The 23,850-nt window shown below is 38.0% G+C and overlaps 1 protein-coding gene across 1 annotated transcript in view; it reads right to left on the reverse strand.

Annotated features, from left to right (window-relative positions):
• The window catches only part of LOC145664306 (solute carrier family 12 member 7-like), a 394,685-nt gene extending 372,359 nt beyond the window's left edge, over nt 1-22,326 (reverse strand). The window contains exons 1-2 of the mRNA XM_081730851.1: nt 22,224-22,326; nt 5,065-5,411 (exon numbers count right to left, since the gene is read on the reverse strand). Of these exons, the coding sequence (XP_081586977.1) occupies nt 5,065-5,386 (322 nt within the window). The 5' untranslated portion in view covers nt 5,387-5,411; nt 22,224-22,326. The remainder of the gene's footprint in view (nt 1-5,064; nt 5,412-22,223) is intronic.
• Between the last annotated feature and the right edge of the window lie 1,524 nt (nt 22,327-23,850).

The following is a 23,850-nucleotide window of genomic DNA, read 5'->3' on the forward strand; positions in this document are numbered from 1 at the left end:
TATACTTAACATACGTTATCTATATGTACATACGCACTGCCCTCTTTCCCGCTTAGATGTTACACAATGTCGTTGCAGGATGTCTGACATCTAACAGTCTTCCGTACATTACTTACGTCAGCTATAAGTTACATACGGCCATCTGTATGTGAGATCCTGACCGCCTACATACAGTATTTTCGTTCGTGTGGAAAGTACGTTTATTCGAAACACTTATACGGAAAGTACGTTCAAATATACTTTTTCAGTTATACGTTTAGTGTACGTTAATTCAAACAACTACAGGATTTACACATGTAACAAACGCTTTTACGTACGCCACATACAGTTTTTCTCAGTGTGCGAGTAAAATAAGTGAAAGCTAGTAATAAGTAGTTAAGCAAGCTAACGAGGCACGTTCTGTGAATCAGTTAACTTTTAAAACCGTGGGCTAAGACACGTACATACTGCCGTAAATTTCGTGGTTGGAAACCCAGACAAGGAAAGCCAATATTTTGTCTTTTTTCGGTGAATATTTTTCCTGTATTGCAGTCATTGGTATTAAATAGATACTGAAATTAATTTGATAAGTAAGATAATGTAGAGGTGAGAATGTTTAAAATTAATGAAGTTTTCGAAGAAATGAGAAATCCAATTGTTCGAATTTATGTGAGACTAGCAACAAAATGTAACCGATGTCGTAAATATATTGGTACCAGAGTTTTATTATAGTTACCACAGTCGTTGTGTAAAAATGTTCTTGATACTTCGTGTCTCTATCTGTGAACAGTGTGAGAATCTCTTACGTATCAGCCTTTTCATCAACAGTGAATTTCGTGCCTTTTGCTCTTCATATTTCCTGAATTTGCCCTTCGGGGGTTCGCCCCCACACCCTCGCCTTTGCTCGTCCTACTTCCTCACACCTCTTAAGCTTACAATTCCCGAATTTCAAGTTTATTTTCCTATTTCAACTATCTAAAAGATAAGATTTAGTATTCCAGGAAAACGCCTATTTAAATAACATGGTGATTTCTTCATCTTCCTTTAGACTCCTTAAAAATTAAAAATATTCAATTTTAGCAATTTTCCTGTTGGTTAGTCCCGGGAGGATGCAATCGTACCAAATTTCATCATTCTAACCCTGCCGGAAGTGCCTAAACATTTTGGGGTTTAGAAGACGTCCAATATAAATAACATGGAAAAGGTTTTTCTGTTCCCCATAAAACCACTCTAAATTTGGATATTTTCATTTTTACTGACTTACTTAGGTAATACTAACGAAAACGTTGAAGCATACCGAATTTCACGTTTGTATTCCAATTTCAAGTACCTAAAATATGATATTATTTGTCCAAAAAAGGCCTATTTAAATAGCATGGGGAATTTCTTAATCTCCCCTTTAGACTCCCTAAAAATTAAAAATATTTACTTTCGGCAACTTTTCTGTCGGTTAGTTTCGAAAAACTACAATCACAACAAATTTAATCATTGTAGCTCTACAGGAAGTGCCGTATAATTTTGGGATGTAAAAGGTGTCCCATATAAATACGTACCATGGAAAAGATTTTCCAGTTCCCCAGAAAACCACTCTAAAGTTGGAATTGTTTATTTTTACTGATTTACTTAGGTAATGCTAATGAAAACGTACAAGCATACCGAATTTCAATTTTTTATTCCAATTCCAAGTTCCTAAAACATGAGATTATATGTAAAAAAAAAAAAAAAAAACATTTAAATAACGTTGGAAAATTCTTCATCCCCTTCATCATTTCAACTTTCCACGTCAATCGGAAGCACCCCTTTAATTTATGCCAGTTCATGTAGCTTTATATACAGTTAGGATATGTTGGTGGCAAATATGATTAAGTTTACAAGCTATTTAAAAGGTGTATATCATTTGAAGGAAAACCCGAGGCAGTATGAAACTACGCAACATGCGCGTCATGTAATGAACTCCGTAATTTCGCAATGTGAAAAGGTAGAGAACAACTAGGTATATTGAAACACCAGCTATGTCTAGTGATGTAGCAGCGAGGATTCAGCATCAAGGGTTTTGGGCCCTGTTGATACTCTTCGATTTTAGGCAATGAAAAATGAGATGTTAGCGATCGTGATTTTGTAGTTTGGGTAAATGAATTGGAATCTCGTTTGGACATAACGCTCTGACAGATATTTGATAGAATAAATCCTCCCCGCTGTTCTAGTGGCTAGCATATGCGCCTTTCTTGTACAGGTCTTGGGTTCGATTCCCGGTGGGAGAACCCTTGGGAACTAATGTTGTATGTGACACATTATGACTCCTTTAAAAATGTACAATTTTAAATTTAAATCCAGCAATATGCAACAATTGAGAATTCCAATATACGATATTGACATGGTGAACTACAAAAAGAAGTGAAATATGAACAAAAACACCAGAGGTACAAAAAATGCAGCAAGTTCGTCAGCCTCAAAAAGTGTTGAGATGAGGATGGATGAGCCAAGTTCCTTGGCCACTGCATCTGAAAGGAACACTGGAACTTGGCGCGAGGTGTAAAGGAAAATGATGTTAAGGAACCTTAGGGATAGTGGTGGTGGGCGTGGTGGGTTTGGGACCATCATCAACGTTAGGAATATCAACTTTGCTAATGAGCAAAGGCACGTATACAGAATACTGCAGTAAGATTGGTGGTTCGAAACCCAGACAAGGAAAACTTATATTCCTCTACGAAGTGTCAAAGTAAATGATGTTAACGAGCCTTAGGGGTTGTGTTTATGAGCGTGGTGGATTTGGGGGTCGCCACTAGCCTTAGGACTGAAATGTCTCGGCCGTGAAACTAGGAACAGACATCTTAATGTATTGGAATATGTTAGACACCTCGCACCAAGTTCCAGTGTTCCTTTCAGATACAGTGGCCAAGGAACTTGGCTCATCCATCCTCATATCAACACTTTTTGAGGCTGGCGAACTTGGCTGCATTTTTTGCACCTCTGGTGTTTTTGTTCATATCTATCTTCTACTGCAACTATATATACTATATCTACTGTATGTATCTTCTTACTTGCAACTATATATACTGAAAAATACGTTTTAATTACCGAGAAAGAAAAATCAAAGTGGCGCGGGTACCGGAATCATAAGAACCTATTTTGGAATGAAAGTTGAAGGGTTGGAAAAAATCACAGGTATTCTCCCGTTTCCTCAATCCTTATCATTGTCGTTAAACGATTTCCTTTTGTCTCCGCGAAGAGACTCTTGCTACTGCCTTCTGAGAAGACCCCCTGCCGTCCGAGCAGGTGAGAACACTGACTGACCTTGAAGAAAAATTTCGTCACATAGAACTAAAGCAAGAAAAAAATAAATTTCTCCCACGTTGGACACTGGTATCAGTTATAAAAAGAAATAACCAAACCTCAAAAGTGCCAAATATTCGTTAAGATGCATATACAAATCCCCCGCTTGATCTAGCTAGTGGTTAACGTGTAAGGCTTCGGTACACGTGGTACGGGTTTAATTCCCAATAGGAGTGCAATTTGGCGTTCACCCAGTGTTGGGACCATAGTGTTGTCAAACGGGTCGGGTCAGCTCGGGTCGGGTTATTCGGGTCAGCTCGGGTCGGGTTATTCGGGTCAGCTCGGGTCGGGTTGTCGGGTCGGGTCAATCGGGTTAATCGGATCGGGTTGTCGGGTCGTGTTAATCGAATCGGATCATGGGTCGGGTCAGTTAATTGGGGTCAACCCGACCCGACCCGACCCGTTGAGAGACTAATCGTGACTGCGCGGATAGTGCAAGGGTGGTTTAAAAAGTTTAAGGATCTTGACGAAACACTCGAAGACGCACCACGTGCCGGAAGACCGACATATGTACAAAATGAAGATCTTCAGGCAGCAATTGAGGCGAACAGTGGCCACAGATGTCAGGAACATTGACTACAATTCAGTGTGAGTGGAGAAACCATTCGGCAGTACCTCCATCAACTTGGGAAGCACGTCTAAGGAAGAAACCATTTCTGAACAGAGCGTTGACATGTGATGAGAAGTGGGTCCTGTACGAAGCTCCACGGCGCCGTTATCATTGGTTGGTATCCCATAAACCGGTTCCAAAACAGCCAAAACCAGCACTGCACCAGAAGGTCCTCCTGTGTGTTTGGTGGATTGCACGCGGGATCGTGCATCGGGAACTGCTATCAGCTGGTCAGAGCATCAATGCAACTGCATACTGTCAGCAATTGAGCCGTGTTTAAGAAAAATTCAAAACTCTGAAGCCAGCACTTCTGAATCGCAAAACGGTCCTTCTGTTACAGGACAGCGCTAAGCCCCACGTGCTTAGGATGACCAGGAACACCATTCTGCGCCTTGGATGAGAAACAGTATTGCATCCTCTATAGTCCCCAGACATTGCACCGTCCGATTATCTCCTGTTCCATTCCTTGGACATTCACCTTAGAGGACGCCAGTTCAAATATCTAGTTGAGGTGCAAAACGCACTTGATACCTTCTTCTTTTCACGGCCCACCATATTCTACCGAGAAGGAATCCATGGCCTTCCAGAACGCTAGGAAAAGGCCGTCGATACTGATGGGGACTATTTTTGATCTTCCAGGTAGTGTTAGGTAGCATATCGATGTCCGAAGGTGGTGGGCGAAAAGCGACAGACCTTTCTTTGTTATCTTTATATCACTTAAGTTGGTACATGAAGCACTGCGGTTCAAATAAAGAAGTAGGAAATTCAACTCTATAAAACCAATTCTGTTTTGCCCGTTTCAAGCATGGAAAAGCAAATGCGGGTTAAATATTGTTAAGCTTTGACGCTATTCGTTAAATCATAGTAAAGGAGACAGAACCTAATCTAATCTGAGCTTAACTAAGTTAACCTAAACCTACCTAACATGTGTTTTCTAAGCTAGCGAGAGTTAACTTATATTAATTCGCATAATTTACATACAAAAGATTTTAATTTTCATCAGTTTCAAGATGAAAGATATAGACAAGCAATTCTGTGCACCCTAATATAGAACCAAATCGAAATCTTATTATGATAAACTACAACTCTAAATTTATTGAAGAAAAATTGTGCAATGTAAAGTAAAATTATTTTCATCTCACCTTCAAGGAGTTCAGCTACTGTAACTAGTGTAGAGCCAGGAAGTTCTTTTCTGCTTATAGAACTAATAGATTTTTTATCCCTTGTAGAGGCAGCTGGTTCTTTATCCCTTGTGGAGACAGCTGGTTCTTTATCCCTTTTAGAGGCAGCCGGTTCTTTATCCCTTGTAGAGGCAGCTGGTTCTTTATCCCTTGTAGAGACAGCAGGTCCTTTATCCTTTGTAGAGGTAGCAGATTCTTCACCCGTTGTAGAACCAGCAGGTTCCTCACCCCTTGTAGAACCAGCAGGTTCTTTACCCATTGTAGTACCACGTGCTTTCCTCATTCCTGCAGACACTAGAACCTGAAATCTACAAAAGACAATTTATTATTGTTGTGTTACTAATAGAAAAAGATTTCATTGCTTTCTTTTCTTCCACTATACATTCTGTTGTTTCCTTTAGTTATCACACTATGTTCGATTAATTTTATTAAAATTTGTTTCCATCATCAAGGCATACTACTTACAGTAATTTCTTTTCAAGCAAATATTAGTGTCCAATTAGATTTGCACAAAACGTTCACGTATGGATAATATTGTCCCATAAGAAATTGATGTAAATTATTTTTTTAACAAATGAATAACCTATAAGATTCAAGCGTTTATTGAATCTAGGACAAAATTCTGCTGAAGAAAATTCCTTATAGTTTGTGAAATTTATCCGACATTGAAACTCATATTTTTCTGGAATTTAACATCATAACGTCTCCTTTTTGGCGCAACCTGATACCCCAGTTGGAAGAGAGAAATTTGAGGGTTGCCACCAGAGATGACAGTTTAAAATTACATTTTTTCATTAATTATTTCTAAATGCCTCCTATACTCTTTTATTTTCTTGACACCTGCTCACCAACTGTGCACAAGTTTATAATATGCCTGCAGATCTGTATGTTATTTAAATGATTATTCCTGAAAAATGATTATTCCAATATGTGCTAAGTATTCACTATAAGCTAGCATTGCATCTATTTTAATCTATGCTAGGGTGAAAAGGGAGAACAAGGAAGTGTGTCCTTCGGAAGGAGACATTTTAGCCGTAATAAGTATGCGCATATAGAGAGACAACAGAGAAAAGTGTGCATCAACCTGTGGTAAGTGATCTATACAAGCTAGTTTTGCGTTAGAATTGCATACTAATAAACACCACTTTTTAATTCTGTTTCTATGTCCACAGGTGACTTCCATATTGTCGACACAAATTAATAAATTCCTTAGCACGTTGAGCGCCGCGATGATTTTTTTAAATGGGCCGCCATGTAATTTTGTAGATGAAAAAATTAAATGAAATCCAATGTTATTGGCCGCGTGGGAAAGATGTGGTATGTTATTTGCTACAGATATTTTCTTTTTCCAAATCTTGATGTTTCCAGATATTGTCAAATAAAACATGTTTTCCCACACTCAGACAATATTTCTGAATTATTAGGAAGCCAATCTTTCACAAGCATATCTAGTAAACGTGAAAAGTCGATAAATAATTAAGAGTTAAAATATTAGACCTGAATTTATGATCGTTATTCTCGCGCTTTAAAACACTTGATTAACTCACCTTTGTTGATGGTTGTTGTGCAAATTGAAATCTGCAAGTAAAATTTGCGTCTTTGGAAAAAAAAGGAAATTAAGGAAAATTTTAAAAGAAAATTATATCTTCATAGCCATTATCATTGTGCACGTTTTCGGACATGTTTCCTCCGGACAAGATCGCTCTGAATGAAATACCCCGAAAAGACACATGATAGGGCATAATCTTACCGTGAAAAATGCGCCTAGGACAAACCTTCCCGGACAAATAACCCCAGTAAAGTAACTTTTAATAAAGAATGATGTTTGTGCACATTCCATACAGTTGGTGAAAACTTCGGCTTAATTCGGCGCAACTAAATCCAACCTGTGTCAGTGCCTAATTGAGGGAATCTGTTATGTAGGTGAAATAGAAGTAACCTAAAAGCTATTCTACTCCTTCTGGCACGATTTCTTGTAAGAGTTCCATACTGTGCGGAACACCTTTTTCGGGCAGAAAAGTGAGAGAATCAATTTGTCCGACAAACGAACTTTACTCACCATCTACTATATATCTATTTACAAGTCCAAATTTCCCTCACATCGATTTCCCGCCACTCAATTACGTTGATTGACACAAATGAATAAAACAAATTTGTATTCCCCTTGCATCTTCAAATATTTTTTCCGCAGTTGTCAAGCTTCTATCTCAAAATTCTCTCTTTGGTGCAAGACAGATGATTTTTGAAGATCAATAACTGTTAAGTCTTGAAACAGCTCAACGTAAGTATCATGATTCTTCCTTTGTAGCAAGTCATATACAATAGGAATTAATTTTTCATCAACTTTCACAGGTAAAATTGACGGGTACCTCTGAAAGGAACTTGAAATGTCCCATTCATATACCATCTGTCTTGTTCCTGCAACAACTGCAGAAACATACCATGCGCAAAAATCAATATTCTGTTCGCGCTTTCTAGCCCGTTATCATAAATAAGAAATACTTTTGCATCTTCCATCCCCGTCGCGATTAATTTTCTGTCAATTAGTAATTCGTGTAAGGAATCAGGTGCATGTGGGTACTTGACAAAACGTTATCGCTATAGTGACCGTTTCACGCTTTCCTCTTTTTGCAATAAAGCAATGGCTTCTTCAGATTTGCCTTCTAACATTTTCTGCAAATATTACACCAGGGGCTTCACGAGACGAACCCACACATTTCTCATGCTTTACTGTTTGTTGGAGACTTGAAAAGGAAATCTTAACCTGTGGCCCAAAAATGAATTATGAAACCTTTTACTTCCGATTTTAGAGTTTTGTAACCAGAACCTAGATTTTGGTCGCCGTCATGTGTAATGTGTAAATACAATTTCAAGAATAGGCACTAATGTAGATGGGATGCTTTTTCCCAGAGATTACAGATAAATAATATAAACATAAAAGGACTTACTCAAATCTTCGTACCATCCGCAAGATCGTTATGTCCACTGGATTTTAAAACCTTAGCCATCTCAATATCCGATGTTATTACTCCTAAACAATTTTCCATTTCCTTTCGGATCAAGTCCAGGGAATATTATCGTCTGCGAGATATATTTGTTTAATATCTATAAACTAAAGCACAGCACATTAGTTCTAGAATGTTAATTGAAAGCTCTGTCTCTTGAGGATGTGACAGAGGTTCATTAAAAGTTACTTTTTCGGGAGGAATTTGTCCGGGGAAATTTTGTCCTAGGCGCATTTTTTCCACGGGAAGATTATGTCCTATCCTGTGTCCTTTCGGAGCATTTCATTCAGAGCGATCCGGGGGAAACATGTCCGAAAAACGTGCACAATGATAATGGCCATGAAGATATAATTTTCTTTTTACACTTTCTTTAATTTCCTTTTTTCCTAATGACGCAAATTTTACTTGCGGATTTTAATTTGCACAACAACCATCAACAAAGGTGAGTTAATCAAGTGTTTTAAAGCGCGAGAATAACGATCATAAATTCAGGTCTAATATTTTAACTTAACTATTTATCGACTTTTCACGTTTATCAGATATGCTTGTGAAAGATTGGCTTCCTAATAATTCGGAAATATTGTCTGAATGTGCTAAACATATTTTATTTGACAAGATCTTTCAATATACCTAGCATTCTTTAAACTAAGAACTATGGACATTGGCGTAGTGATAGCAGGAATTTTTTTCTCTTTTCTAAACGTCTCAGAAGTCTCGGAGTTTCTGTAATCCTGCGAACACAGAGCTCTTTGGACGTTTTTCATGGTATTGTATCGATATCCTTTAAACACATCGTTCGAGCTCGGAAAACGAAGGAATTCACGTAGGGATAGAGATGTGCTGTATGGTGACAGGGGAAGTGTCATTATGTCTTTATGCCACAAATTTCGAACACATTTTGAGTATTTGTGAATATTCAGTTATAATTTCATGAACTTGCGTTTTCAGAATCTCCAACATTTCTGGAATCAGACAAACACTTAAACGTAGATCAGTGTTCAAGAAACACGCATACAATAAACATCAATGTTCGTAACCGTCGTCGACGGGAGCCCGAATCGTTCCTCATTCTGCATGTCCTATCAGCAACCTGTAAATGGCTTTTGACATTTTATTACTCGCTATCGTCAAAATGCATCATCGCTGTAAATTGTCTTCATTATCTCGAACGTTTACGTAGAGGACTGCCTCAGTTTAACATAAACCTTTACCGCATTGTGGTGATTCACTGTTCATTCCATTGTTGTCGCAGCGCAGTAACGGAACATGGGTGCACTCTTGAGCTTGTCCACTCGGTTGGATGTTCGAACCCAACTTAGCTACTTTACGTTGTAAAGCTGAAAGTTTCCCACTTTCTCTTGTGCAGTTTCGCATCAAACACACGTTTCCAAACAGATCTTGTATATCACTGGCATTATTTATGTGAAAACGTTAAACTGGAAAATACAACTTATAATCAACAATTGGTGTACGAAACGAAGTTTAGAAATACATTGAAACAAAACTAATTGCTTAGTGTCCATTAAAAAATTTAATATATCCACCCACCATAATACAGAAACATAAATAACAATAATGTATCCCATATTGAGACCATTATCAATTTAATAGGCACTCATAGAGTTGAAATAACGAGAGATATCTGGATGGCAATGGTCAGGCTCCAGAAAGTATATCGAATACTGACCCTGCTCCAACGAAAAATACAGTAGATAACTTGTTTCAATTTAATCACGTTCGAGTCCCATCAGTACAAGCAATCAAATTGAGAAATAGTTCTAGCTCAGTAGGCTAGATACACGTAACTCGAGTAGAAACTAACATGGAATAAGAGTGATCCCTCAACAAATGATTAACTTCTCGTTTTGATACTGCATTACATAAACGGGCTCAGCTGCAAAATCCGTGCAGTAATGTCTTGTGGTATTGAAACACAAATCAGAAAATATAAGCATATACAGCTATACAAGTTTTGATTACCACAGGAAAAAATAAATTAGAAGAAGCAGTCTTAAGCAATACTGAACATCAGAGTAAACAATTTTAATAAACATAACAACTAGTTCTCATTGGTCTCAGTAGGCACATTTATTTAATATAACTATGTGTAAATTGTTTCTTATACATAGACCTATGTAAGACGACAAGTATTTATGTCTACTTCTTACTACCGAATGTCAGATGATGGGACTTTATCATCACCCTATCCCCTTCTCTTACGGGTCTTAGACGGAGTTTTTCCTTATAAGCTGTATCTCAGTATCCGAGAAAAAGTGTATATCCTTGACATAAAGAGATTGCAGTTCTGGAGGCTAAGGATATGTATTCGCCGCTATATAAACTCGGAACAACTTTCCCGGATACACATTGAATGGTTCAGAAAATCCAGAACTTCTTCAAGATACGTATTCAATTTTGAGTGGTCATGCTTGCATTCCAACCTTCAAAAACAGTTTAACTTTTGATGACGCCGGTCCACGATACCTTTCGTTTGTGGAGAATACGGCGAGGTGATACTGAGCTTAATATTGAAGCGTTCACACAACCTTAATCTTTGAGAAATAAATTGCTGGCTACTATTCGTAAATAGCTTTTGACAGATACAGAAAACTGCAGAAATAATACCTTTGAAATACAGGGTGATTTTTTGGAAGTCACGGATTTCATTTGAGTCTAGAATTTCTAACTGAAGTCCAATTTTCATACGGTTTGTGACTAATGATCAAGGAAGGATGAGAGACTTATGGAACTATGTTTACTAGTTTAAATTCATCTGGGACAATATCGGCCACGTCTCAAGAAAAACAGCAAATATTCGCCAGTGTACCTTACAGTTGGAATGATGTGCAGTGCCTCGTGGAGATTTGAGTGTATTTCGTTAAACAACAACCTCGCCAAGCTCAATAAAAAACAGGAAACTGAGCAGTTGTGTTGCGAACTGTGCTGTGCAGTTCTGTGCTACTGTGTCAGTATGATCAGGACACAGTAAAAATAGTGTACTGTTTGGACCAACATGAGTTTATCGTTAAACTTTTCAGAGAACGAAATCTGTTGCTACGCAAAGGGCATTTAGAAACAAATTTTCCCCACGTTCTGCCCCAGTAAGGAACATAATATGGTCGGAAATGAATAAATTGGAAGCAACATGATGAAACATGACCACTTCTGAGTGAGACAGGGAAGCATGGGACCCAGCAGGCGGGTGTTGTGGAAGATGTCAGTTATCGACTGCTTAGGTCGCCCAAGAAATGTTTTCGTCGTTTGTTATAAGAAACCGGCTATAGGTATTCAACATGTCATTTATGGGTATTACCACTAACACTTAACTTGTATTATAAAATTTTGCTTGAAAAATCCAAAACGTCATTCCAATTGTAACACTGGTGAATATTTGTTGTTTTTCTTGAGGCGTGGCCGATATTATCCCATATGAATTTAAACGAGTAAACGAGTCCCATCTTTCCTTGATCATTTGCCACAAACCGCATGAAAATCGGACTTCAGTTTAAAAATTTAGACCCAAATGAATTCCGTGAGTTATAAAAAAAATCACTCTGTACCTGAAGATTCTCATTCTTATGTGGATTCCGCAAATGCTAAATTTTGAATCTTAAAAATACGTTTATAATAGAGAAAATATATGAGTAACTTTGACTCACAGGAAGTTTACTCACAAAATCCAGGTACAGTTTTTCGTGAGAATATTTTGTGGTAATATCACTCAACACGAGTGATCATTCGATTCCTTGGTTTACAAGAACCTAGCCACGACTTAAGGCTTATATAACCTCCTGTGCCATGGATATCCATTACTAATTTAAGCTCCAAAGGTTTAGGAATTACTTTTCTCGAAGTTTCTGAGTCGGCCACATGTATAAACAAGATGTTATTCACAATTGTCTCATGATCTTCAGCATTGGACTTTCTAATAATTCAAGTGATTTCTTACAATAGTTATAATCTAGCTCAAGTTGTGCTACTATGTTCGTATCAATTAAGTTCGGAGATTCCTTAAACACAAAACAGGATTCGAAGACATGATCCCAAAGTTACGCAATTTTCTTCCTTCCTGAATTCGGTTGCAAAGGCAGTTTTCATTAAGTGTTGGAGAGTTGATACTTCCATCTAGAACATTCTAAGTTGTTACAACACTAGACAATTTCTCTGTAACACTTCGATCAGTACTTCCCCTTGTGTTGACTGGAAAAGTATTGTGACAATAGCATTCCTGGTTTCTACAATTAACACTGCCACAATATGTATTTCTTTTGAGAAAGTTCTTATTCAAATTTTGCTATTCTCCCTGCCGGTTGGAAGATTCTACTGATCTGCACCGCAGGGTTTATCAGTTTGCACATTTTCATGCCAGATCAAAGTCTTAAAATCACCAGAATACCGCTAAAAATTTGAAAGTAGCTAGAGGTTTCTCCAAATAAGAAATAATAACCAAAACCCGCACATTTCTCGTGCACAATGAAATATTCGGTTTATTGTAAATATAAGTGTAAACGATGAAAAGTAAATACTTTTTAAAAAAGTCGACGAGTAGATCACATATTCGTTTTCAATAGTCCCTACATTTTCAGACAAGGACCTTTGGTATAGAAGGAACTTTTCTCTGAGATCGATATGCTGTAGATCTATCAATTTTCTTCGGAAATTTCTTAGCTGTTATAACATTGTTTCTTCTTACGTAGTCCAGCACGAATGATGAAATTTTCGTTTTCGTTTTCATGACATGCATTAGACTAGAAATCCAATCTACTTCTGCATTGACCGAGGAAGCATCAATCGAGACATTGCAAAGATGTCAATTCGTTGAAGGGATTATCACCATTAATACCTGATCATCTGGACACTTCATACCAGCACTCTGTAACTTACTAGGGAAGATAGCGGGCTGTTATACTGACTGCATATCTACACTATGCTCAATCGAATACTTTTTACACATGAAACAATTAAGTATTCGGAGAAATCCTCGATCCAAAGCGTGTTCAAATTACGAGAGTTGAAAGATCGGAATTGATCAGATTTTGCGAAAAAGTTGAAGTAACCATTATTTAAAGGTAGACGCTTAATTTTTGATGTCAAGAGGTTTTCGTGGGTGCCCAACACAATGGTGAATTCAAAACCTACGCATTTTGCAAGATAAGGACACTTATTGGGAAGAAGGTGAAGGGGAATGGCGTCCTGTAACTTACAAGGTGCCTCCAATTTTGCATACCGGGTTGTTAGGCTCATAAAAATGTATTTGCCACCCGTATTCGACTGTATTGTCACTCCAATATCAACGTGGCCACCTACAAATTGAAGAATGAGTTTGTCTCTGAAACGCTTTGCCAGGAGTGCTAAATTCAACGAACTCCTTGGTATTCATTATTAACCTTGTCCCAATATACATTGATAACCAAACATATAACAGCTAACAAATCTAGTAACATAAAGAATAATTACGGAACACACGCATTGAACAATCGGCACTTTGTCACTATGTTACTGAACAGAAATTGCATATCGTAAACATCCGACTGTTATTACAAACAATTTCATAAAGTGTACAATATAAGTAAAGGAAATTTTTATTGAAGAATTACTACTACATCAGTCTTGATTAAATAAAAATTGAGTAATGTAAACAGTTATGTTTCGGTTAAAAGAAGACAAGAAAATAGTTCTCTAAAATGCAAAACAAAATATCAGAGGTTTTGAATAATTAGTTCCCCAATCAATGAGTCATGACTCCAAAAAATATAATATTTTTAACCGTTCAGAAGATCTGAAAACCGATGTAAAAACATATAAATCGAAAATAACAATAAAAGAGCATTTACGTTAGAACTATAAAGGTAAGGTTTTGTCGGTTTTTCACCCGCCACCTTCGAACACCGATATGTCACCTAAGATGTACCTGGAACATCAACAATAGCTCCCATCAGCATCGACCATCTGTTGCCAACGCTCTGGAAGTCCATGGATTCCACCCCGGTAGAACTCGGTGGACCGTAAACCGAAGCAGGTATGAAGGGCATTCTGCACCTCTACTAGGGATTTGAACTTATGTCCTCTAAGGCACATTTCTCAACCTGGGGGCGCGAAGGTAAGCGGAAGATGAATGGGCTGACCAAATTCGATTTTAATCCATTCTCTTTTAGGGAAGTTTTGTATCTACTATATGCAAGAATAAATTCTACTATTATACAAATACAGAGAGTTCATAAAGTCCTGCAGGAAAGTAAAACTCTATAAATTGGAAACCATTACGTTTAAGTGTATAAAATACTGGGGTTGGAAGAAGGGAATTTTAAAGTTTAGTTCTGCCCACAATGCTCGATGACGTTTGCACTGGTAATCACGAGACTTAAGATGGCGTCTATTAAAGAAAAGGCACAATGTGTTTTGTGGTTTGCGGAATTAAAATCTTGCGTTTCAGTGCGGAGAAACTTCCAAACAACGTATGGGAAAACACCCCAGCAGAAACAAGTGTCAAGAGGTGGTACGAGAAGTTCAAAGAAACGGGAAGTATGTAAGTTTTACCACGCAGTGGAAGGCCAGGAACGAGTGACGATGTGATTCACATGTTGTAAAACAGAGTCCAATGAAGTGGCTTAAACATAGGTCATTGGAACTGAGAATACCGAAGTCAACGTTACACAAGATGGTACGCAAGAATTTTAAGGTCCGGCCTAGAAGTTAAAATTTGTGCACGAGCTGATAGAAGAAGACTGTGACATGAGAATGGAATTCTGTGAGTCAATTCTTACCCGCTTACAAGAAGATGGTGACCTTCTGTATCGATTTCTGTTTTTAGATGAAGCCACATTTCATGTGTCGGAAAAGTGAATAGGCACAACTGCCGAATTTGTGGGGTGGAAAATTCACGTGAATTCGAAGAGCACAAGCAAGGTAGTCCCAAAGTAAATTTGTGGTGTGCTGTTTCAATGGACCATATTATCGGCCCATTTTTCTTCGAGGAAGAGACGATAAATGTTAACAATTATCTGAACATGCTACAGACATTCCTTTTGTCAGAACTTACTAGGTTAGGCATCCTTAATGAGGTCCACATGCAACAGGATGGGGCACCACCGCACTATGCCCTTCAAGTTCGACAGTTTCGTAACGAAGAATTTAAGGAGAGATGGATAGACCTAAGAGGACCCATACCTTGGTCTGCAAGATCACCAGATTAGTCGCCTTGTGATTACTGGCTGTGGGGACACGTGAAGACCAAGCTGTACTCGCAGAAGCCAGCTAATCTGCACGATCTCAAGAACCAAATAACTGATGTGATTGTGAACATTGCAGACACGCAATTCTTGATTTCCCAAAAAGACTGCAAGAGTTTTTGGACGTGAATGGTGCACAATTGGAGGTTTGGCGATGAACCTTAACTAGCTGAAACAAAACTTTGAACCTTTCTGTAAGTACACCAAAAAGTATTTGTTAATAAATTAGGTAGTTTCCAAGTTACAGAGTTTTACTTTCCTGCAGGACTTTATGAACTCCCTGTCGATGGATATCCTGAAATCTCCTTAATAGGAATATTAAAAATTCCACAAAAAGCTTATTACAAACCAAAAATTATAAGGGGGTCGACGGCAAGATGATATGATAAAATGGAGTCATGATAGGAATTAGGTTGAGAACCACTGCTCTAAGATGATTGTACAAGGAATGGTACAGGTGATAACCTAACGGTGCAATGTCTGGGGAGTATGCCGCAGCAATACTGTTTCTCGTCCGAGGCGTATAATGATGTCCCGGGTCATCATAGCCACGTGGGTCTTAGTGTTGTCCTGTAACAGGACTCCTTTGCAATTCAGAATTGCTGGCTCCAGAGTTTTGAGTTTTTCATGAATACGGATCAACTGCTGACAGTACACAGTTGTATTGATGCTCTGAACAGCTGATAGCAGTTCCCAATGCACGATGTCGCAGGCAGTCCACCAAACACACAGGAGGACCTTCTACTGGTACAGTACTGGTTTCGGTTGTTTTGAAACCTGTTCATGGGATGTTGACTCATGATGATGGCGTCGTGCAGCTTCATACAGGACCCACTTCTCATCACATGTCAACACCCTGTCCAGAAATTGCTCCTCAGACCAGACAGAAAACAAACATAGGTATCTGCTCCTGTTGCCTTCTGTCCCACAGTCAAATCATGTGGGACCCATCTACAGAACTTGTAGTGCTTCTCAATTTGGTGATTTATCCACTCACACTGAATTGTAGTCCCAGTAACTCACATGTCTGGCCACTGTTCCCTACAATTGCTGCCCGAATATCTCCATTTTTTTTTACATGTGTTGGTCTTCCGAGTGCGTCTCTCCATTTTTTTACATGTGCGCCTTCGAGTGTCTCGTCTCCGTCCTTAAACTTGTTAAACAAAAAGCTGCACTGTCGGCGTAATCACGATATCCTCACTACAGGCCTGGCATATTTTCTCTCCTACTGCAGTGGCGTTTGATCCCAGTTTGAACTCGTACATCATACATGCCCTTATGATGCTCTATGGACGTCTCATTTTCATTCTGTGTATACACAAGTTCACGATGTAACTGAACTGCAACAAACACGTAGTATGTTGGATATACCCACACCAACGATTAACCTTCGCTTTATATCCATTCGCATTCATCTAATAGTGTGTGGGCCAATTCGACACAGACCTCCACAAAAGCGACAGAACTTTCTTGGTTACCTCTTGATTACATTTGGTAGTGGTTAAGAATAACCCGTCAAACAAATAGTAATTTCACGGTTAAAATGTGTGACTGCGTATGAAAGAGGACTGTTAGGGATAATTCTCACTGTCGGAATATGCATGTATAATGTAGGAAACAAGTATTTTATGTTTAGAAGTTTAATGTTACCAGTATCAAATCATTACAAGGGCTATAGTGAAGTTCAAATGCGTGAATACGATGTAAAGGTTTTATTGCACTATTCTTATTCTTATGTTTCTTCCAGTATAACCTCCGTCGATGAAGCGCCTGCTCCCTACGATGGTACTGTTTTGTGGGCCCCTTTCTGTGTTCCTGCCCTGGTTCTGTTAAATAGCTTTTGTATGTGTGGCATATGTCTGGATGCGCATTTGTACCTTACGGGAAAGTCCTCGTGCTGAAGTCTTTTTCATCAAATAGTCTTGAATGGTCTTGAACAAGATTCTTGTTCAAGCTTTCTAATGAATGTATTTTGAAAAATTCCACCGCAAAACAGGAGGTTGATATTTCCCACACACCACCATCGCTAACGTGCCTGCTTTCGTGGACAAAATCACGAGCAATCCCACAAATTGTGCCCTACTTCGAATCGGAATAGATACAAACTTACGGTAGCTTGTGTTGGCCATTTAGCACAGATTCGTGCGTGGTTTTTGCACGTATTTATAAGTTTGGAAGCATATTATAAATGTGTGCATAGCTGGTGGATAGGTGAGAAATTAAAAATGCGGAAGTCGTTAGATCATAAGTGCAAAGAATAAATGGTAGCGCTCCTCAACTTTACCTATGCTAACTGGGAATTATAGGCAAACGTCAAGAGGGAAAAGGATGTAAAAGACATTAGAATAACATTTTCACCAGTGCTTAAAGTAAGCCGGTATGAGCCGGTTATGCATCCGAAAGTTCGAAAATCGGCCGGTGTTGCATACCGGTAAAAGTAGCTGATTTAAATTGTAATTTGCGTGCAGAAAAGAAAAGATGTTACACATAGAAATAAGTATGACGTTAGCATTGAGTCAATTGTACTATCAAAGATTTCATTGCTGCTCCTTGGAAAGTAAATATCCGTTCCCTATCACCCTATTCAATAGCAGAATTTGTGCTCTTGATTTTTCAACATTTCGGCGAGCAATTCCACCCCTCACCCACCAAAAAATTCTAACTACCGTACCACCCGCCTAAAATGTTAAACTTGGATTTGCCCTGTCATTGACAGGACTCGTTTTTAAATTCAAAATTATTATTTTCACATTGGACTTCAGTGTTTACAATTACCAGGCTGTCCCAAAAGCTCTGCACCATACATGAAGGAAAATGAAACACGAATATCAGAAGCAAGACAAACCTTTATTCAGAAAAGTACAGGCCATCATGTTCGATGACCTTCACTCATCTTTGAGACAACAGTTCACTCTCATGGTGATACCAGGTGGCAGGTTTAGAATTGAAAAATTCGTGACAGGAAGCATGTATTTCATCATATGAATATAATTGCCGATCACACAAGAAATATGAGAGAGAGCGAAACAAACCATAATCTTAGGGTGCAATATCTGCACTATAGACAGAATGAAGTAATAACTCAAATACGTCAAGTTCAGACAGGCTGTTGGTCACTTTCGAGACCGACAACAAGAAGCATTGTCAATTTACAGCAATAAGCTCTTTCTCCTCGTTAATGCCAGATATTTCTCGTTTAGAATGGCATACACTCGGCGTAATTGTTCAGAATACAGTTCACCTGTTGCAGCATGACTCTCTGGAACAAACCCAAAATGGATTATCCCGTCAATACACCATCAAACACACAACATGAGCTTTTCCCCAAATCTGTCCTATTTCACATTGTCCAGGGCTTCCTGTCCTTTTTTCATCCACTGTTTACGTGTGTCAGGGTTTCTCAGAAATACCGATTCTCATCCCCTGTCACAATTCTCCTCCAGAAACGAAGATCACGCAGGTTTTCTTAAACAAATTCTAGCAAATTGCCACTCCGGGCTGGGCCTGCTCCTCTGTCTGCTCATGAGGTCTTTGTTGGGGCAGTTTATTGACGTAATGCATGGCATGCAATCGACTGCTTTCTGCCGATTTGGATGCCGCAATCACTCTTGCTAAAACACGTGTACTCGATTGTGGTTCAACACTCACAGCATCTTGCAGAGGGCCGTTAATATCCATCGGAGGTCTACCTTACGGACTTGTTCGCGAGGCTTAAATCACCCGCAGTAAGTTTTGTGAACCAACGGGTAGCTCTCGATCGATCCAGTATTGCTTTGTTCTCTACACGACAAAGAACACCGTACAAAAGCATTACATTTTCTAGTCTGACTTTGGTGATTTTTTGGATATGTTGTAGCTGAGAACCCCCGGTCAATTGTTTATATGGGGGCAACTCCCTATGACCAATCCTGTGACCTCCAGAGGTCACTAAAAGTAACACCCTACAAAAAGCATTGCATTTCTTCGTCTGTTTGATTTTGGTGATTTTTGGATATGTTGTAGCTGAGAACCCCCCAGTCAATTCCTTATATGGGGCCAACTCCCTATGACCAATCCTATGACCTCCAGAGGTAACCAAAAGTCACACCGTTATGTGGACTATCCTCATTTACCGTAGCCCAGTATAACACAACTCTTTTTTGTATGCCAAGTTGAACCAAATTTCAATTCGAGCTGTGCTACGACTTTTATGGAAAAAAGGTCACACAACTGACTAACTCCCTATGATCAACACTGTGTCCTCCAGAGGTCACCAAAGGTCACACAACGGGTCTTGTTAGAACTGGTTCAAACAAGTACCATGGAATAAGAACAATCTTCTAACAGGCAATTAACCTCATGTTTTGATACTGCAGTATATTAGGGAGCTCAAAAATAGACTGATTTGAACTATCGAATTGCATAATCCATGCAGTAATAGCATTTGGTGTAGAAATATATAAGCGAATATTTTATTAGCATATACAGCTATATTAGTTTAGATCAGCACAGATTAAAATACCAAAGAAGAAGCCGTCTCATGCAATATCCAGACTAAACACTTGTAATAAATATATAGTAACTAGCTCTCGTCGCTTTCAATAAGCACATTTACATAGTACAACTCCGTTATTCTACTGAAAATTTTCAAGAGCCCAGTTCAGTGATGTTATATTTGTGCAAAACTGAGGAGCTAATGTTGAATTTATGTGTAATGTTGGGATGTACTCTGTAACACGAAATAATAATAAAGGACGGAAAGGGAATCTAGTCTTTTGGTTATACATTACTGGCATAACTTTAGCGTACCTCATAAAAGAGTATGTCCAGGTTTCACTAGAACAGATTCCGTGAAACTACATACCTTCAGTGTGTCATACCTTTGTGAAACTTGTATGATCATATGATCACTTTATACATTGCCTTTCCATAGCACTTCACTTCATCACGGGTTTCTTGTGGAATATGATGTAGTGAAAATGAACGAAATTGCATTTTGTATTTCTACCTTGTTCTACACGTAAGATGTATCTCCCGATATGTTTCGAGTACTTGCATATACTGTAATGATTTTCCAACATAACGCATACATTTCTTCTATGAATTTTGAAATGTCTTTATTTAAAATGGGACAATACTCTACATTCAAATTAAATCGCTAGATCCATTAAGATTTTTAACTTTTCTTCAACTAACTGTTTCTTCTTCCACATATAAAATAGCTATTTCATAATGTAACATTTTATCCTCAAGAATGGACATTAGCAGTAATTTTGATTTTGTACGATTTGTTGCCTTAAATTCTGGGTGCTGCAAATTAGGGGTCATAAATTTGTAAAATTTACAGACGAAATACACAACAGAATTGTATAAGTAATTAAAACATATCAAGAGTTTACGTCCTACATGTATGATGAGTAGAAATACGAAATCAAAACTGTGCTCTTTACCACGCAGTACTCAATAAGGAGGGCAAATGTAAAGTGCTATGTAAAGGAAGTGTAGAAAGTGAACATAGAGATGTTGCAAAGTTGTGCCACACAAAGCATGAGATTTTTATGTTATATTAAGTGTTTTTCGACTATCCTCTTATACCCACAATCACTAACGCGTCTGCTGCGTGCGGGGCATTATTCCGAAGTTGGTCATCCACCTAGTTTTTTGTTAAAAGCGTAATAATTGGTTAATTTCTATATGAAAGTTTAATATTTAAATCACACAGTACAGCCGAGCGAGCGTCAGCGAGTGAAGGCGGGTTAGAGCCTCGCAGGGTACGGTGTTTTCTGTCTTTATTACAGTTAAGTGGGGACGGGGACCTATGTTCTAGAATCTTGCCGCCATATTGTTTATGTTGCTTACCGTTACATTGAAAAGTATAACTTTCTGCATGTTTCTTTACAATTATTTGCTTATTACATTTTCTACAATTTATTTTTAGATTTATTAAGCCATGACTTTTACTTACTTTTAATAGCTTTTCCTGATTATCACCTTATTGTTTCACAAACTGTAATAATGTTACCTCATAACCAGGACTTCGTGTCTGTATAGCTGCAGCAACGTTTAGAAAACAAATGTTCATTACATTCCCACAATCCTATCATGCAGTAATCTTGCGCCAGGTAGTTCTCTCAGCTTGTCAATTAATTCGATGTTTAGAACCGCTTATATAAGAAAATAAACACAACTTTCGCAGTCCTTATACATTATCAAGCACACAAAAGAGTAAATTATTCATTTCTTCCCGGTAAATTTTCAAAATTGTGCTAGAAACATTGGAACTTGACCCGCGTACGGAATATCCTCACGTGGGTAGCACTGCAGCGCTTCTGCTCTGACTCGGTTAGATAGCATTCATGCTTTTTCATACCCACCTAGCAAAAGTTAGTTTATATTTTTAAGTTGGTTAATGTATTATACACTCATATATCCACACGCTGTATTTATATTGAGCCTTCCTAAAGCCAATGTGTACCCGTTAATAAAATTCCTGCTGTAAGAAACACATTCAAGGGAATGAGAGTCCATTTCATGCTAAAACTAATTAAATTTCATGAATAGAAGTAACCTCCCATAAAATGGAACAGCACAAAATTGATAAGAGTTCATTTTCAAAACGTCTTTTGTCCGTTTTCGATTCAACATTCCGATTGCGAGTAAACTAAGATTTATTTATTAATTTTTGCTCTTATTTGGTTTCAAAATCCATAGGAAATACGAGAATATGTCTATTAAGGATTTTGAAGTTAATCCCTGTAATTATAGCTAAAATTAAGATAAGAATGTCTAGTTTAATTCTTACCTCAATTTTGAATTAAAAATGGACAAGAGATGTTTTGAAAATGAACTCTTCAACATAAAATTAATTTAGAATTATTAATACTTAAAACAAAATTAAAATCAATACCCTTTCTATCTATGAAAGAAACTTTCCCATTAACAAATAGAAGAAGAAAATTATCATATAAATTTTCCGCACACGGAAGCAAGAATTTCAAGAGGTGACAAAGAATATTTTTTTTTAACCATATAGAAAAATGCACAATGATTGTAGAAGAGCAAAATGGACCAATACAAGGTGATTACCTTAGCGTCGGTATGTTGATGGTAGTGTGTTAGGGCAATTATTTTTATTACATGAGTAGCAGTAGAACGGTTCAAAGTGGTCGAAATCAGTGTTTCAGAAAAAAAAAGTTCCGGGGTACATATTACTTTCACCCAGTACTATTCTATGTATTATTTTATTATAAACGTATTATTTTGGTCTCCTCTGGGTGGCAATCTCAGAGTTCCGCGGGGGGGGGGGGGAGGAATGCCAAAACATGTCTGTAAGAAACACTGGTCGAAATGACGAGAATACGCAGCGAAACTTTCATTGAGCATATTGAAAGCGTGTTTCTGTTTATATGGTATTTTCTGAAGGTATGTTAGGTTTGTCGATTGTCCTAACAATAATCTATCGTTTATAAACAATGATGCTGGTTGCCTATTGTAGGCCTCGAAAGAAAAGTCACATTTTCATGAGTAAGCTTTCAAAATAAGTTTTAGAAATACCATTTTGGGCCATGAAAAAATTAAAACTTGTTATAATGTTATTCTTATTAAAACTGCAGAGTAAAGATGTCATGTAAGTAAACACGTTTTTACAGCAACGAGAAACTACATAAAAACATGATCAATTAAATTAACCAAAAACTAGTTTATGTAAGAAATATTTACAAAAACAAAATCTATCTCACCAGTGGCGGATCTAGCCCGGGGCCGGGTGGCTAGACCCCCCAGTTCTTTGAGTGACAAAAATTATTTAAACTATTATTTATATAGTTTTGAAAGTTTATGGTAAAGACATGGTATGCCTATCACATAGTCTGGGTTCTGGTTGCCCCCCCCCCTTCCAGGTTTTACCTTCTAGATATGCCTCTGTATCTCACAATACACATATTTGAAAACAAAACAGTAGGAGTTGCCAATCAGATACATTAAAAGGCTATATAAAAGCTGTAACAATTCTTTCGCACATTATTATGTTTTTGCGGTATACTGGGTCTGAGTCATGAAATTATCGGGTATAGCAAGTGTAGGTTTATATCTTTTCTAGACGTTTTTCGGCAACGTTTATCAGGATAACCGTTTTCTTTGGCTCTTAAAACCTCATCATAATGGATAAAGTTGAACGTCCCTTCACAAAGCACCCTTTCTGATACATTGATTCGATATTTTTGATAAATCGACTTCTAATACTAGAGCAAAGGCTTCTTCTGGTGTATAAGATGTTATTTCTTTAGTAGTTCTCGAAGAGTTCCATGTTCTGCTGATTTTTTGGGCTCATGTTGGGGATGTGCAAGTGCTTCTTTTACTAGGCCAGCTTCCAACGATTTACCACGTGCACGAAGACTTGTCTAGGTGGCAACGCCTCAGCAAAATTCGTTTTTGACAGTACTTGGGTCATCAGCCTTTTGCTCTGATCGGACACCAAGTCAAAATCCTTTGAAGGTCTTTCACCTACTTCTCAGAAAAAAAAAATGTTTCTGAAA

The sequence above is a fragment of the Thermobia domestica genome, chromosome 11 (assembly GCF_964235325.1).
Source record: "Thermobia domestica chromosome 11, izTheDome1.hap1.1, whole genome shotgun sequence".
NCBI lineage: Eukaryota > Metazoa > Arthropoda > Insecta > Zygentoma > Lepismatidae > Thermobia > Thermobia domestica.